The sequence below is a fragment of the Dermochelys coriacea genome, chromosome 2 (genome assembly GCF_009764565.3).
Source record: "Dermochelys coriacea isolate rDerCor1 chromosome 2, rDerCor1.pri.v4, whole genome shotgun sequence".
Taxonomy (NCBI): Eukaryota; Metazoa; Chordata; order Testudines; family Dermochelyidae; genus Dermochelys; species Dermochelys coriacea.
In genome coordinates this window covers 121,202,496-121,217,848 of record NC_050069.1, presented here as the reverse complement: position 1 = coordinate 121,217,848, position 15,353 = coordinate 121,202,496, and the positions used below count along the sequence as shown (strand labels likewise).

General features: G+C 45.9%; 1 protein-coding gene across 2 annotated transcripts in view; it reads right to left on the bottom strand.

Annotated features, from left to right (window-relative positions):
• The window catches only part of SLC22A23 (solute carrier family 22 member 23), a 172,638-nt gene that overhangs the window by 33,768 nt on the left and 123,517 nt on the right, over positions 1-15,353 (bottom strand). For both annotated transcript variants that reach the window (XM_038391744.2, XM_038391745.2), the window contains exons 4-5: positions 14,223-14,391; positions 4,732-4,859 (exon numbers count right to left, since the gene is read on the bottom strand). In XM_038391744.2, the coding sequence (XP_038247672.1) occupies positions 4,732-4,859; positions 14,223-14,391 (297 nt within the window). The remainder of the gene's footprint in view (positions 1-4,731; positions 4,860-14,222; positions 14,392-15,353) is intronic.

Sequence of the window (15,353 nt, the reverse complement as noted above, 5' to 3'; positions counted from 1 at the left end):
CCATTGAAAATATTGTTAAAAATGTCTCCTGTAGTTTATCGTTGTACGTGACAGAATTTGTTTTTACCTTTTTCCTTTTAAAAAAACCCCTAGGAAATTACATTAAAAATAACCATGTTTTTAATTAATAGAACACCTTAGCCCTATGCCATAGCACACAATATAAGATGAATAAAAGATTTCAAGTCAATGCAGCTCACTAAACTGAATACAAATTGTAAACATACATAAATTAAATACACAAAATCAGCCCTTCCACCACAGTTAAAAAAGGTTATTTAGGTTGCAAATTCAAGTAGTATAAAGTTAGGATATGCTCATTTTAAAGTTGCCTGTGTGCCTTTAATTTGACCTCCTTGTGTATATGCATTAGGATACAGTTTTTAATTACATGACATAGGACACGATATTCTATTCTATATAGGTTCTTAGACTACCCTCTTCACTATAGTATCTGAGCACCTTCCAGCAGTGCATTAAACAACACAAGGAATATTTATCATGTATTTTGTTTTGGAAGTTGGGTGGTTTTTTTTGTTTGGTTTTCAATAATATACACACACTCACTAGAGTGACCAGATCACCACACTAAAATATCGGGACACATTGGGGTGCCATCAGCCCCGCCCACAGCCCACCCTCACTCCTCCCAGGCTCCGCCCCCACTCTGCTCCGCGTCCCGCCCCCTCCCTGCTCAGGCCCCCCCCACTGCACCCTTCCTCATCCCCCTGCCCACCACTGGCTTGCTGCGTCCCTCCTCAGTCCCCCACCCACCGCTCACCTCGCTGCCCACTCATTCGCCACTTGCCTCTTCACCTGCCTGCCACTCACCCCTACAGCACCGACTTCCCCTCTGCAGAGTGGGTGCTCGCCCACCCCCCACCTCTTCACCCCCCTTGCCCCACCCCCATTCCACCCCTTTTCCCCAAGTCCCCACCCCTGCCCTGCCTCTTCTCTGCCTCCTCCCCTGGGCACGCCGCATACCCGCTCCTCCCCCCTAGAAAGCGCTAAGCGCAGCCAAAACAGCTGTTATGCGGAGGGAAGCACTGGAGCAGGGGAGGAGCAGGGACGCGGCATGCTGGGGGGAGAAGGAGGTGAGGAGGGGGGAGCTTGGCTGCAATTTTTCCCTGTGGGTGCTCCAGCCCCGAAGTACCCACGGGGTCAGCACCTCCCTCCTGCCCACCTGCTTACCTGAATATGGGGACAAACGGCATCCTGATCGTACATTGATCAGGATGTGGAACAAAGGGTTAAATATCAGGACAGTTCCGATTTTATCGGGACATCTGGTCACCCTAACACTCACTGCTATATGTTTATGTTAGAGAAGATAAGGTAAAAAAAAAAATGCACCTTGCATTTGGTGAGGAGATTTGTGATGGTCCTTAATTCCTGGGGGAGTTGATTCCACAGTTGTGGACCAGCCCCCAAGAAAGTTCTGTCTCCTGCACAAAAGAGCTTTAGCCTTATTATAGAACGGGGTCGGCAACCTTTCAGAAGTGGTGTGCCGAGTCTTCATTTATTCACTTTAATTTAAGGTTTCACGTGCCAGTAATACATTTTAACGTTTTTTAGAAAGTCTCTCTCTGTAAGTCTATATATTATATAACTAAACTATTGTCATATGTAAAGTAAATAAGGTTTTCAAAACGTTTAAGAAGCTTCATTTAAAATTAAATTAAAATGCTGATCTTACGCCACCGTCCTGCTCAGCCCACTGCCAGCCTGGGGTTCCGTTCATCTAGGCCGGCAGCAGGCTGAGCGGGACCTGCGGCCAGGAACCTGGCTGGCAATGGACCAGTGGCCAGAACACCAGACTGGCAGTGGGCTGAGCGGGGCCGGTGACCGGGAACTCAGCTCAGCCCGCTGCTGCTCAGTCCACTGCCAGTCTGGGGTTCCGTCCACTGGCTCCTGCCAGCCAAGGTCCCAGTTGCCAGCCCCGTTCAGCCCGCTGCCGGTCTGGGTTCCTGGCCCTGCCCACATAGAGTGGGTACCTACCTTCTCCCTGGTTCTAGCCCATTCTCTTCCTCTCTCTATCTCTGCACTGAGCTAAGGGTGGGAGTGCACTGAGCACAGAGCTGGGGGAGAAGGAGCAGGCTGGGGGGGTTGAGGTGTAGGGTCTGGCCAGGAGCTGGAATGAGGGAGGGGGCTCGAAGTTGGGGCAGGAGGTTTGGGGGTGGAGGGTTTACCTGGGCAGCTCCCATTTGGTGCAAGGGGTGCAGGTGGGAATGTGCGGGTTTGGGGGGTGCTGGAGCTCCTGTTTGGTGCTCAGGGTGGGGTGGGAATGTGGGGGGTGCAAGAGTTAGGACATGGGGTGTGGGGGGGCTGGGTATGTGGGGGGTGTGCAGAAGTCAGGGCAGAGGGCTGAGGGCATATGAGGAAGCGAAAGGAGTCAGGGCAATGGGTGTGGGGGGGCTGGATTTGTGTGGGGGTGCATGTGTGTGGGGTGCTGGAGTCAGGGCTGGGGTCGTGGGGGGTGCAAGGGTCAGAGGAAGAGGCTGGGGTGTGGGGGTTGAAGGGGTCAGGGCAGAGAGCTGGGTGTGTGTGAGAGGCATGCAGGGGTCCGGGCAGAGGGCTGGGTGTGTGGTGAGGGGGGTGCAGGGGTCCGGGCAGGGGGTTTGGGGGGTGTTGGAGTCAGGGATGGGGGTGTGTGTGGGGGGGTGCAGGGGTCAGGGAAGAGGGCTGGGTGTGTGGGCTGGGGTCGTGGGGGTGCTCCCAGCCCCCTGCCCTGAGCGGCTCATGGCAGGGGGCTGGAGGGGACATGCCCTGATTCCACCCCCCTTCCCCAAAACCACATCCCCACCTCTTCTCTGCCTCCTCCCGGAGCAGTAAGTGCGCTGCGGCTCCGCTTCTCCCCCTCCCTCGCAAGGGCCATCAGCTGATGGGCAGAAGGGAGGGAGAGGAGGAGGGGCAGAAACCCAGCACACTGGGGGAAGAGGCAGGGGGAGTCTGCCAACTCTGCAGCAGCAGCCGACAGGACCAAGCTTCTTCACTCTGCTGGGGGCGGCAGGGGGGAAGAATTTTTAATGGCACGCTGCTGCCCGCCTGGGTCCGGCAATGGGCTGAGTGGGGCCGGTGGCTGGGACCCGGCAGGCAGCAGCGTGCCATTAAAAATCAGCTCGCATGCTGTCTTTGGCATCCATGCCATAAATTGCTGACCCCTGTTATAGAAAGTTTCATTGTGCCAGAGGAGCTAAGTTGTGAATCACAGACTTTATCCTGTCCCATTCACTCAACAGGTTGGATGCCCATGAAGGAGAATTCAAGCTGCCAAATTTATGGTGCTCTATGTATTTCCTAACTTTCTAGTACTTATTTTACAACCTAACTCCTAAATAACATTTTTTAATGTCGGGTTTTTTTATATTTCATATAATTTACATATACATACTGTAATCTAAGATACAATATATATTGACAGTTTACAACAATATATACATAAAACAATATTATAATCAAATAAGTTTGACAACGAAGTAGATTGGGCCACACAACACAACTGACCGCTTGGTATAAATACCAAGCTGAAGCAAACATCTGGCTAGGATTTCAATTTTTAACGTACAAATAATTGAGGATAAGAATATCATTTATTCTATTAGTTTCTGGTGCAATAGTGACATTTTTCACTCTGTGGGTGAAATTCACCTGAGTGCAGAGAGGCCATCGCAAGAACCTATGGATTAATCTATTCCCATGGTAAGGGTTTGAGATTTCAGTTGCTCATGAGGCCGTGGATGAGTTTTCTGCACTGGGGTGAAATGCACTAATTCATAGTGATGGGCAGAAAGAGCAGACTTAACCGAAGAACGGTTAAGCTATAAAAGTACACTGAAAAAAATATACTAGCTGGCTTCTGGGTGACTGACAGTTCAGATACTGATTCTAAGGGACATTGTAAATGGGTGTTTCTGGGCACTGCCAGTACTTTGAAGAGTAAAGGGGAGCGTGAGAAGAATTTGACAGGTGCAACAACAGAGATGGTGGAGCTTCAGAAAAATTTTCTCCTTTGTTATAATTGTACACAGACAGAGCCATATAAAGCCCTTCGCTTTCTGAAATGCTCTGAAGGACAATAACATCACCGTGTCAATGACAATCTTAGCGATAATAATAGTCGGCTCTTCTTAAAAGCTTCAAGCAACCAGCCAACTGGGTTTAAATTTCCAACAAAAACCACCTTGACCATCACCAGGAAATGGTCTTAAAAATTCACAGTGACTTAAAAAGGAAAGTGAAATAACTAGCAAAGTAAGATTTTAAGAAATGGAAAGAAATTGGGACTATTTTTAGATCTGCTTCATTGATATTACTTAGAATTTGTTGCTTGGCTGCTGCCACTTTTCCGTATGAATAAATTAATGTGTTCTGAAGAGCATAATCTCATTTATAGACAAGGGCAAATAGCAAAAGGCTAATAATGGTGGTCTCTCTAGCCATGGTGAAATGTATTGAGAGATGCCTCTAAAAACATATTGCACTGAAAAATGAGAAATAATATAACTGCTAGGACTATCCAATAAGCAGAGCAATTTAAACACAGCTACTGAGTTCAGGACTGTATTTCAACAATTGTAAAATAAATAAATGAATGAATAAATAGAGTAATTTTACAGACGGTGACTTGATTATTTAATCCGGGGCAGTTATGCCACATGAATACTTGCAAAAAACAAAGCAATTTGTATGTCTGGACTTCCACTGCCTGGCTTGTTGGGCAAACCTACTCACCGGGCATCACTCCTTTGATATCACTTTCAATGTTCATCTCGTTCTTGTTAGTGAAGTGAAGAATAAGTTTCCTGGATGCCTCAAATTGTTGTGTAGCCATCAGCCACCGAAGGGACTCCGGGAAAATACTTCAAGAGATACAAAATGTGTTAGTGGATGCTTCCAAGGATCTATCAACAAGGCGGCAACTGCATTTGTCAACTTACACTATTTGAGAATAAAGTAATAACATGGAAATGGTAAAGTAAAACTTGCCTGAACATTTTTTTAAAAAATCATGTTTTTTGCAAACAGTGCAAAAACAAAGGGTAAAATTCCCACTATATAAACTATCTAGGAGTATTTAATATCTCACCCTCCCACCATGTTTTCTTTTATACATATGCACAAAGAGACCAATTCCTGTTGCATCACGTCTTTTGTAAAATGGGGTAATAGAAAACAAAATAAGGCCGGGTAACAAGATTGTGCGCATTAGTACAATATACGAAAGGGTTGGGGAGACTTGTCTGCATGGTGAGTTAGTGTGTGGCAAGTCAGGGTGTGAATCTACAGTGCTCCAGCTCCCCATGTGCTAACTCTGTGTGGAGACTGATACAGCGCAGTAAAAGTCCTGGAGCGTGGCTGTCAAAGTATCTACATGCTGAGTTAGAGAGCAGCAAGCTGGCGCCCTGCAGATTCACACCCTGGCTTGCCTACCGCACATTAACTTGCCATGTAGAAAAACCCTAGGAAGCACTGTCAGCAAAAGCCACCAGCCGCCAACCGAGTAAAAGAGTGAGGGAGTTTCCGAATAGCAATTCTCACCCAGCGCTCTAGTTAAGGAAGTGACTGGAAGTCTGTCTTTTAAAGCTGAAAGGGGAAAACACCCTATTGAACTTGTTTATGATTACAATGCAATATTAATTTTGTTTTAAGGCAGATTGTTTAAAATTATCTGCAAAACACTATTTTTTCCCCACAAGTCAAAAATGTCCAGCTTCATAAACAGATTTTAAGGTATTTTGACAGAGCAGTGATATGTATATTCCTAGTCTAGATAAATATGTAATAAGTAGCTTAACACTATGTTAAATTTTGTTACTATGAAAGCTCCCTATAGTTAAAATAATATGGCTTTATTTGTGTGATATACTGCATAAAAACACCCCATATGGGATACTCCTCTGTACAATAGTATCAAATATGGAATTAAGTCAAGTAAAACGGAATGCCACTTTGAATATAAACCTCACAGGAAACAGTGCTGAATCACGTAGGGGAACTTCAAAAACACTTACTTCTGATTTTGATTTATTTACTAGCGAGAGTCAGAGGGCATACCATATATGCTTAATATGTCATTATTCCTGAGGGTGGTGGATGAGCAACATTGGAAATACATCCACCTTTGATATGAACTTCAAAATTACTAGTTCACATATGAAAGCTCTGATAAATCAGGAACTAAGAGGCAGCTGGTGTGGATGTCATTAAAAAACAACAACCACCACCACCACTCCTTGCGGTCAGTTATGTCTCTGATCCAACTGCTGTCCCACAACCTATATCCAATAAGGAGGAACTAAAATGCATTTGATCAGATACAGGTGTTTAAGCAATAATAACGAAAGGACTCTCATGCTGCGATATAAAACACACAATTTGTACCATTAATACAACATTTTGGGGTGGTTCTCCTTAAAAATATATATTTTTCATAGAGTTCTCACTTATTTCCATTAAATGTAGACATTCATCCTAGATCTCTGTCTTAATTGATTAACCTTCTCTATATTTTCAAATCCATTAATTTTCATACTGAGCCAAACAGACATGTGTGGAACTTTATAAAACACACAGCTGAAATAGGTTCACAAGATTTGCAGTCTTCTCCCTTGTGCAGGCCTCAATTTCTCTTTCCCTTTGACTCAGTAAGTATATTTAATCTTCTAGGGCATCTGATGACACAGTTTGTGTAACAGATGCATTATAAAATAAAGTTATACTAATCAGAAATTCCACCACAGAGCAGTGACCTTTGTCACCAATGCAGTCTCAACTCTTATGTATGTAAGGGAGCAGGGTGACAAAGGAATGGAGTAAAGGCAGCTGAACCATAGAACAGCCATCTCTTCAGGTTAATACAGTCAAGACATCACCCTTGCCTTGAATGCAATCCTAGATGAAGAAAAAAGCATATTGATTTTATGCATTAAAATAAGAAGAATGAAAAGGAAAAATGACCTACAATCCAACATGTCGAAGAACAGTAAGTAAGTATTGCAAATAGGACAGCCATTCCCTTTGACAGCTCATTATACTGCATTGATATCATGTGTCTGCCTCAGCAAATTTTCTAGCAGAACATATTGTTGTGGAAATGGCACATTTTGCAAATAGACTCAAAAAAAGCCACTGAATGCAACACACCATCCACTGTTTTGCCCTTGATAGCTGGCAGCAATAGCTGTTACTCTAATGATCCTTTGGAACAGTCTGCTTAGTAACTGAACAAAAGCCACCAGAAAAACCTTTGATAGCAAAGTGCTATTTGTACAGCAACTGCTGGAAAAGGATTGTGTTAACGGCTCTGAAGATGGTTTCCATGGTAGAAATTCCTTCCAAGTACCAAAGCATCATTTTTTCATCCCAATCTTTCCATGCTGCATCATGGATTATTATTTATTTTCAATAATTCTTTCCAATAGCGGCTACAATGATTTAGGAGCTCTCCAGCAGAGAAGAGGGCAGTTTCCTTGCCTCGTGCAGCTCACAGTCCAAAGGACAGACAAGTAAATTATTCCCACTCACCCTACCCATCAGTCATACATGTTTTCAGAATAATGTAACTGAAAAGGAAGGCTGAGAGTCAACTCACCCACATGTGGGGCCTGATCCCGCAAACACTTAGTTTAACTTTACATATGTGAGTAGTTCCACTGACTTCAAGAAAAGGAGGGGTGAAAGTTTCAGATTCACTCTGGCTCCTGCTCACCCTCCACAACGTTCCCCTCACATACATTTGGAAGGTGAGAGCCCCAGTGCCAAAGAGATCATTGGGGTGGTTCATAAACAAGATGTTAGTAAAGAGGGAGTTAGAAACAGAAGGGAGGGAGAGAATGAAAGAAGGTAGAAAGGAAGAGTATAGTGGCAATTGGGGAGAGAAAAGTTAGGACAGAGGGGAAAGAAACTAAAAATAATGGTCTGGGTCAAACGGTTTAAAAACAGATACCCATTTTGTATACACAGTGCAGGCAATTATGTATGAAAATGGGGTGACTGCACTAGAAAGTGGCTAGCTGGCTGCTCAGCCAAATCACTGTATATGGGCATACAATCATGCAACACTCTGCAGAGCTGGGCTAGGGGCTGTTGCCACCATTTCACTGAGCTGCTGGTCACCATCCTTCTCCTGGAGCTAAGCCACACTGTGCCCAATTCTGCTTACACCAAAGAGGGGTGGAGGCAAGGAGAGCAAGGAGCACTCACCAGCTGGCCTACAGCCCACTGGGCACAACAGCCCCTGTTGGAAGGCAGGCAGGCAGTGTTTCTCAGCAGCTGCCACAGCAAAATAGGCACTGAAACATGAATAAGCCCTGAAGCAGTTGTAGCCATAATGAGAGCTGGCATCTATATTTTGCAAGCACAGGAAAATCTTCAGGGCTGAGGTTTTAAAAAACATACACACACACCTACCTCTTCAGAGACACTTACTTCCTCAATACCTGTGTAAGTATCTTGTCCCCGACTGTACAAAGGTGATATTTTCTTCTATGAGGCTCCAAGCCAATAAAGTAATAGTGAGCAGGTGGACTGCTGCATGGAGCCTCCGTGTGGACAGTCTGCCTGTGCACTAACAATTGCAGGATTGGGGTCTAACACATTCAACCTTAACTGAACACTTCCTTTTGGAGTAAGATGTTTCAAAACAAAATATTTCAAAAACTGGACAGGCTACAGCTTCCAACCTGTGCAGCCTGTCAGGGACATAAACTGGAAAAAGAGGAGAGGAGAGGGTAAAAGGATTTCCAGTCCTCCAAGATCTTTGTTTTGGTCATTCAGGAGTAAACAGAAAAAAAGTAAGTGTCTCATTCCCTTGTAGCTTGTGTACGATTCCAGCACTGGACATGCTCAAGCCCAAAGGCAAAAGACTTCCAGTTGCTCTATTTGCTCAGTCTGATGAGCAACAGCAGGAGATGGAAGACACCAAAAAATAGGAGATAAAAATCAAGGATTACATGCATCTTGAGGTCCTCAAATAAATTTCCCGAATTGCTTTGTCTCAACTCCAGGAGATTAAATAACATATTAAGTTAAAATTCTCTTAAATATTTAATGCATTTTACTTTTCTTTTACTGTTTCAATTTCAGTTGTGTGAACTCACAACAGGACTAGTCAGACTTGTGGCATGCACACACACACACACAGGTGGGATTTTTGCAGCTCTGACTTCCAAACTTTAGGCAGCATGATGGGAAACTTGAAAGCAAAAAAAAGCAAACAAATGAAAAAGAAAAGCAAGCAAATAAAACAAAAGTTAGCCCCGAAGCCTGATTTGACATCTCTAGTTCACTACAACTGTATCTCCTTGCATTGGCTTAAATTAGGATAGTAAAAGAATGTTTACAAGTAGCTGCTTTGCCAACATCTTTTCAGAATACAAACAAAATAGGAAATGTTTCCATTTTCTTTCATTTGCTCTTTTGTCAAACTGCTGCCCCTCCCTAGGGTTACCCCCTTTTCAAAAGGCAAAAATGGGACACATGCAGGAGCTCCACCCCGTCTGTGGCCCCAGCCCCTGCTCTTCCTCTTTCCCCAAGACCCCACCCACTAGCCAGGATGGAAGCCAGAGCTGGGCCATGGTAAGAGCCACCCTGGAGCCTCGGCTGCTGTGGGCAGCCCAGAACACTCTATCTGCCCTGGGTAGGGGTTAGGTGCCCAAGAACAGTCCCTAGCCCGCGTTCCCACCCAGGGGCATGCTGCCAGGGCAGGTGGAGGGTTTGGGGCTCCCCACAATGCCCAGGACTCCCTGGGTGGTTCTTACTACTGCCTGGCTCCAACTTCTGGTCTGGCCGGGGGGTGAGGCCTCATGGCCAAGTGGGGCTAAGGCCCACCTCAGCCCCACCCAGGAAGAGACACAGGGAATCCGGGACAAATGCTGTTCCGGAGTCACTCAGCCCAGAATCAGGACTTGAACTCTGCATTTTGGTGCTGTCTCGCCTAATTTGAGATGGGTGGTCACCCTCCCACATCTTCTCCTCTAGTCAGATGGGGAAAAACCAGTTGTTAGCTTTGGCAAAGTTCCCCTTTTTTACCTCATCCATCCCATCTTTCCCTTTGGAGTACTCTCTGTAAAGAGCTTAAAAAGTTTTCTGCTAAGGGTAATTGATTAGGGTTGGTCAGTTTCCCAGTGCCTAAAGCTGAGCTGGCTGCAGTCAGCTGATTGTAGACTTCCTTTCCTTCTAGAGTAAAGGTAAAACAAGCCCTTTACCTATGGAAAAAACAGAAGAGGGAAAAATAGAGTTACTGTCAGTTTCTGGTTTCAGTGTGTAGAAGTTCTTGCTGCTGTCCATGCAGAGACCACTGGGAGAGAAGGAAGGAGCATGAGGAGCATTGAAACAACAAAACAAATATCTTTAACAGCAAGGAAAAATTCAAACCACAGAAAAAGTCTAAATGAGTTTTTTAAAAAGGGAGAGGAAAAACACAGAAAGGAGGACAGGAGAGAGACAGTAAAAAGGAGAGAATGCAGAGAGGAGGAAGGAGACACACAAGTGAAGATGGGGAAAGGGAGAAGATGCCTTTCAGAATTTTTGCGCTGGGTATCACTGGCACACAAATACTGCTAGAGCCCGTGCCAAAGATTTCAAGGCATACTTGGGAGTGTGACCCCAGCCTGCAAACAGAGTACACTGTATCAGTGGACTGCATTCAGGGCTGTCCCTAGCCATTCTGGTGCCCTATGCAGCCCCCCCGTGGGGTGGGGGGGGAGAAGGGCTGGCCCCAGGCCTCCGCGGGAGGGCAGGAGCAGGCTTGGGAGGTAAGGGGGGAACCACCCCCCAGCACAAGCCAACTGAGTGGAGTGGGTTGGGGCCAGGTCGCTCAACTTCCTGCCTCTCGGCGAGTGCAGGGTCTGGCCTGACTCAGCACTCATGGGCCAGCGGGAAGTGGAGTGACCTGGCCCCAGCCTGCTCTGCTCTTCTCCCCTGGCTCCAAGCCTTGGGACTTGGAGGGCAGGGTGAGAACCGCCCCCCAGCACTCATCGGTGGCACGGCTGATGCCAAGTTGCTGCACTTCCCGCCACTGGCGAGTGAAGGCCCAACCCTTGCTGCAGTCCTCAGGGGCGTGGGGGCAGAGCAGGGGCAGGAAGAGGCAGGACAGGGGGCTTTGGGGAAGGGGTGGAGTGAGGGTGGGGCTGGGGCGGAGCAGGAGCTGGAGCAGCCTGCAGCTGCAATTTCCTGATGCCCTATGCAGCTGCGTACTTTGTGTATGGGTAGGGACGGCCCTGACTGCACTAGAGTAAACTGTGTTTGCACTAGGGGGTTGCATTAGGGCAACCAGTTAAAATTCAAGCTGCTGCACTTGAGGAGTATGGGGAAAGGATAAATCTCAGCTTATGGCATTTGTGCACCTACACCCAATGCAGCTAGCCCTTTTCATAACCCTAACATTTAGTTAGTATGTGGTGTTTCTTTGTTTTAATTATTAATACACTTGCTGACCTTCAGGACAGCCAAATCCAGGAAGCATCTAATACCAAAAAGAGGAAACAGAAAGCCTTCTGTATCCTGGTGATCTGAAATCTGTGCCTAAGTGCATAGTTAGGACCCTGACTTCTTTCATGTACATGCCTTTAAGCGCATTTCTCAGACCTGGCTTACGCACAATCTTCTATGGTCTTCCAGATGTTTAGGACTATCCAGATTCCACAGCTCTGTCATTGACTATTACAGGCCTTGCACCTCTGCACTTTTGTATAGAGCCGCTCCCCTCCTTCTCAATCAGTGTTTTGCTCCAAGCTCTATCTGTTTAGGTATTACACAGCCCATGACACCATGGTATCTATAATACAGGGTGAGTGGGGAACAAAGCAAGCACAGAGATGGAAGAAGATTAGACCCAGAGATGTAGGAGGAAACTGAACAGCACTCTCAGAGTAGGAAAGGGATTAGGGATCACAAATCGGGGGGAAGATGAGGGAGGAGACAATATGGTAAGTCACAGGACCTTTCTACTGTTTAACTGATTACTTTGTGTGGGTAATTAACAAGTGACAAGGAAGGGCAGTTTTCAATCTTTCTTTTGTTACAATTAAATGCAAGTTCACTGCCCCCCCTCTATGCACACAGTACATGCCCAATTAACTACTCTCCTACACCCTAGTTGAGAGGGAAGGAACTATAAAAATGACAACACCTTACCTGCTTCATAAAAGAAGCATCCCACTTAAAAACGTGTGACAGGTGAGAGGTATGCATGCAGCATATGTGTACTGTACACCCAGCATAACTAAACAAATGTTTTCAGTCCCTTTCTGCTCGTTCAAGAAAAATCAGATGAATTTTAGCATCTCCTTCATCGATGAAGTGAGCTGTAGCTCACGAAAGCTTATGCTCTAATAAATTTGTTAGTCTCTAAGGTGCCACAAGTACTCCTTTTCTTTTTGCGAACATTTGCTAACTATCTATGCTAAACAATCTGCTCCACTTTGTATTTTGCTGCCACACGCCGAGTAACTTTCCCAGACCTGAAGAAGAGCTCTATGTAAGCTCAAAAACCTGTCTCTCTCACCAGCAGAAGTTTGTCCACCCATGTTGTCTCTCTAACATCCTGGGACTAACACAGCTACAACTACATTGCACAGCACAGATAAGGGCATGGCTACACTTGCAGATGTAGAGCATTTTGAGTTAAACCAGCCTTCGGAGAGCGCAGTAGGGAAAGCGCTGCAGCCTGTCCACACTGACAGCTTCAAGCACACTGGCGTGGCCACATTTGCAGTGGCATTGGGAGCAGTGCATTATGGAAAGCTATCCCAGCATGCAAGTGACTGAAACGTGCTTTTCAAATGGGGGGGGGTGGAGTGTGACAGGGAGTGTATTGTGTGTATGTGGGGTTGGGGGGGCTGAGAGCATGTCAGCACGCTGTCTTCTAAGTTCAGAAATCAGCAGCAGACCCCGCCCCCCACCTCTCTCTCACACACACAGCATTCCACACTAATGGTTGCTTTGTCTCGGAGCAGATAAGCAGCCAGCTGTCAGAAATGGAGTTTTCAAAGGGCATATCCGTATTTCTGCAGCGATTCCAAAACAATGACAAGAGTGGCCACTTGACTTAAGGGGATTATGGGACATTTCTGGAGGCTGATCAGAGTGCAGTAATGCACCATCTTGTTCACACTGATGCCTGGGCATTTCAGCCAAGGCGCACCAAGCGTTAATCCTCTCACTGAAGTGGAGTACCAGGAGCGCTGTAGCTGTGGAGTCCGGGCGCTCTACGTGCCTTGCCAGTGTGGACGGGTGGTGAACTAGGGTGCCCGGGGCTCCTTTATTGCGCTGTAATTCGCAAGTGTAGCCAAGCCCTAAGGCAGTGTAGAGTTTAACACTAAGCTGATTGAGTGAGAAGCCTCCTGAGAGCCTTAGGATACTTCCCAGCACGGGTAGATGGACACACACTGGTTTTGCTTGAGCAAGCATGCTAAAAACAACAGCATGACTGTTATGACATGGGCAGTGGCTTACGCTAGCCACAGGAGTATAATCCTGCCTGACCCCCTGGGTCTGGACTCAGGTGGCTTCCCTGAGCTATTGCCTACGCCATCATGGCCACACTATTAATTTTAGTGTGCTACACATCTGTCTCCCCAAGATGAGAAATACCCTCCCAGCTGCTGTGCAAAGACCCTCTCAGGGAACATGAGCTTAGCATGTGTTAAGGTCAACGTACCTTGACTACACTAGATTTAAAATAGGCTAGTTTGCACATGTTGGCCAATACCTGCTAAAATCATTGCTTTAAATCTTAACCTAGCCCAGGCCAAAGAGACTGAAGGGGCAGACAAGAACCAAGCTCTGGGTTTGAGGGGAAAACTTGACTTTAGAAACACGGATCTCCAAGGGCTAAGGCTATGGCACAATTGTCAACACCCTGCTGGCAAGAACCTATTTTTCTTCTCATTTTTTATCCTTGGTGACTGCAACATGTCCTCTCCCCAAAGTATTATGAAGCACATATGGCAGCTCACCAAAGCAGAACTCTCCTCTCCCTCCCACCCACTACTGGGAAAGCAAGTAGAGGAAGCTACCTTAGAGAGTAAGAGTTTTTTTCTTCGGAAGCTTGGTTTCAGATTTACCTATTTGCTGAAGGAGACATTTTATAACTGTGAAAAAGAAAAGCTCGATACAGACTATAATAAAATGGGGGCCTTCCCAGATATCAAAACACACCCCATAACCCAGCCTTAGTAGCGAGCATCTTTACAAACAAGAAACAAGGCAGAAATACTTACACCCAGTAAAGCAGCATCAGCAGGAAAGGGCAGATGATGACAGCCTGGAGAACCTGCCAGTCCCTGCAGAGGGCAGCCAGACCTGGCATGAGGAACTGTCCTGCCATTGCAATGAAGCTTGCCACCATGGTGACCATGAACCGGTGCCCAGGAGGACAGAGTTCTATTCCTGAAACAAAAAGGCAGATGCAAAATTTGAAGGTCAACACAAGGACATTTTTTTTGCTATCCATGACAACAGAGGAGCTCATTAATAATTTATTATGGCATTGGAGCCAATGTACTACCATCAATCACAATTTTTTTAAAATTTGATTTACCAAGTGGATACAATAGTCTGTTTAGAAAGTATTTCACTCAGTCCTAGGCTCAAGAAAATATTTTACTGAAGACTTATGGCAAGTAAAAGCTCACGTGTCCCAAAGATTTAAGGCCCAATCCTGCAAGATCCTGAAAAACCCCCAGGAGGTGTTGAGTGCCTTCAATTCCCATTGAATTTCATGGGAGTTGCGAGTGCGTGGCACTTTGCAGGATCTAGCCCTCCAGCCACTATGGAAAGCCACCTTCCTCCAAATTTATCATGCTAGTACTCAATCCCATTTCAAATTGGACTTTTCGGTGCTGTTTCTCCCCCCCTCATCCCCCCCGGGATCTCACTCAACTTTCAGCAAGACTGCTTCCCATCTGTACCTTTCTTCCCTCTTCAGTGAAATCCATCACCACTGACATCATCAGTAATCTCAGCAGCCCTTATGACACAGGGTTGCTTGATAAAACTCCTTAAAATCCTTGGACTCTGCATAGTCAAAATGAAGCTGGAGCTAGCAGAATCACATTTTCAAAATCAACAGAAATGTAGCAATAAAACTGGTTTAGATCATACAACTACATCCTAATGTTGATGGGTTTTTTTTCCAGCTAGAACTATAGTGGCACCCTGCAATCTACACTTTCTTTCTGCTTGTCTACATCCACTTCCATGGGTTAATCTTGAGGCATAATAAGCCTGCCACAAATACTTATTATGCAGCCCTTATCTCCAAGTGGAAATAGATACATAGGCTACAAAAATGTCTGTCACCATGATAGCATTGACAAAGGCAATGTGCTTTTCCTTGGAACTCTGCCAGT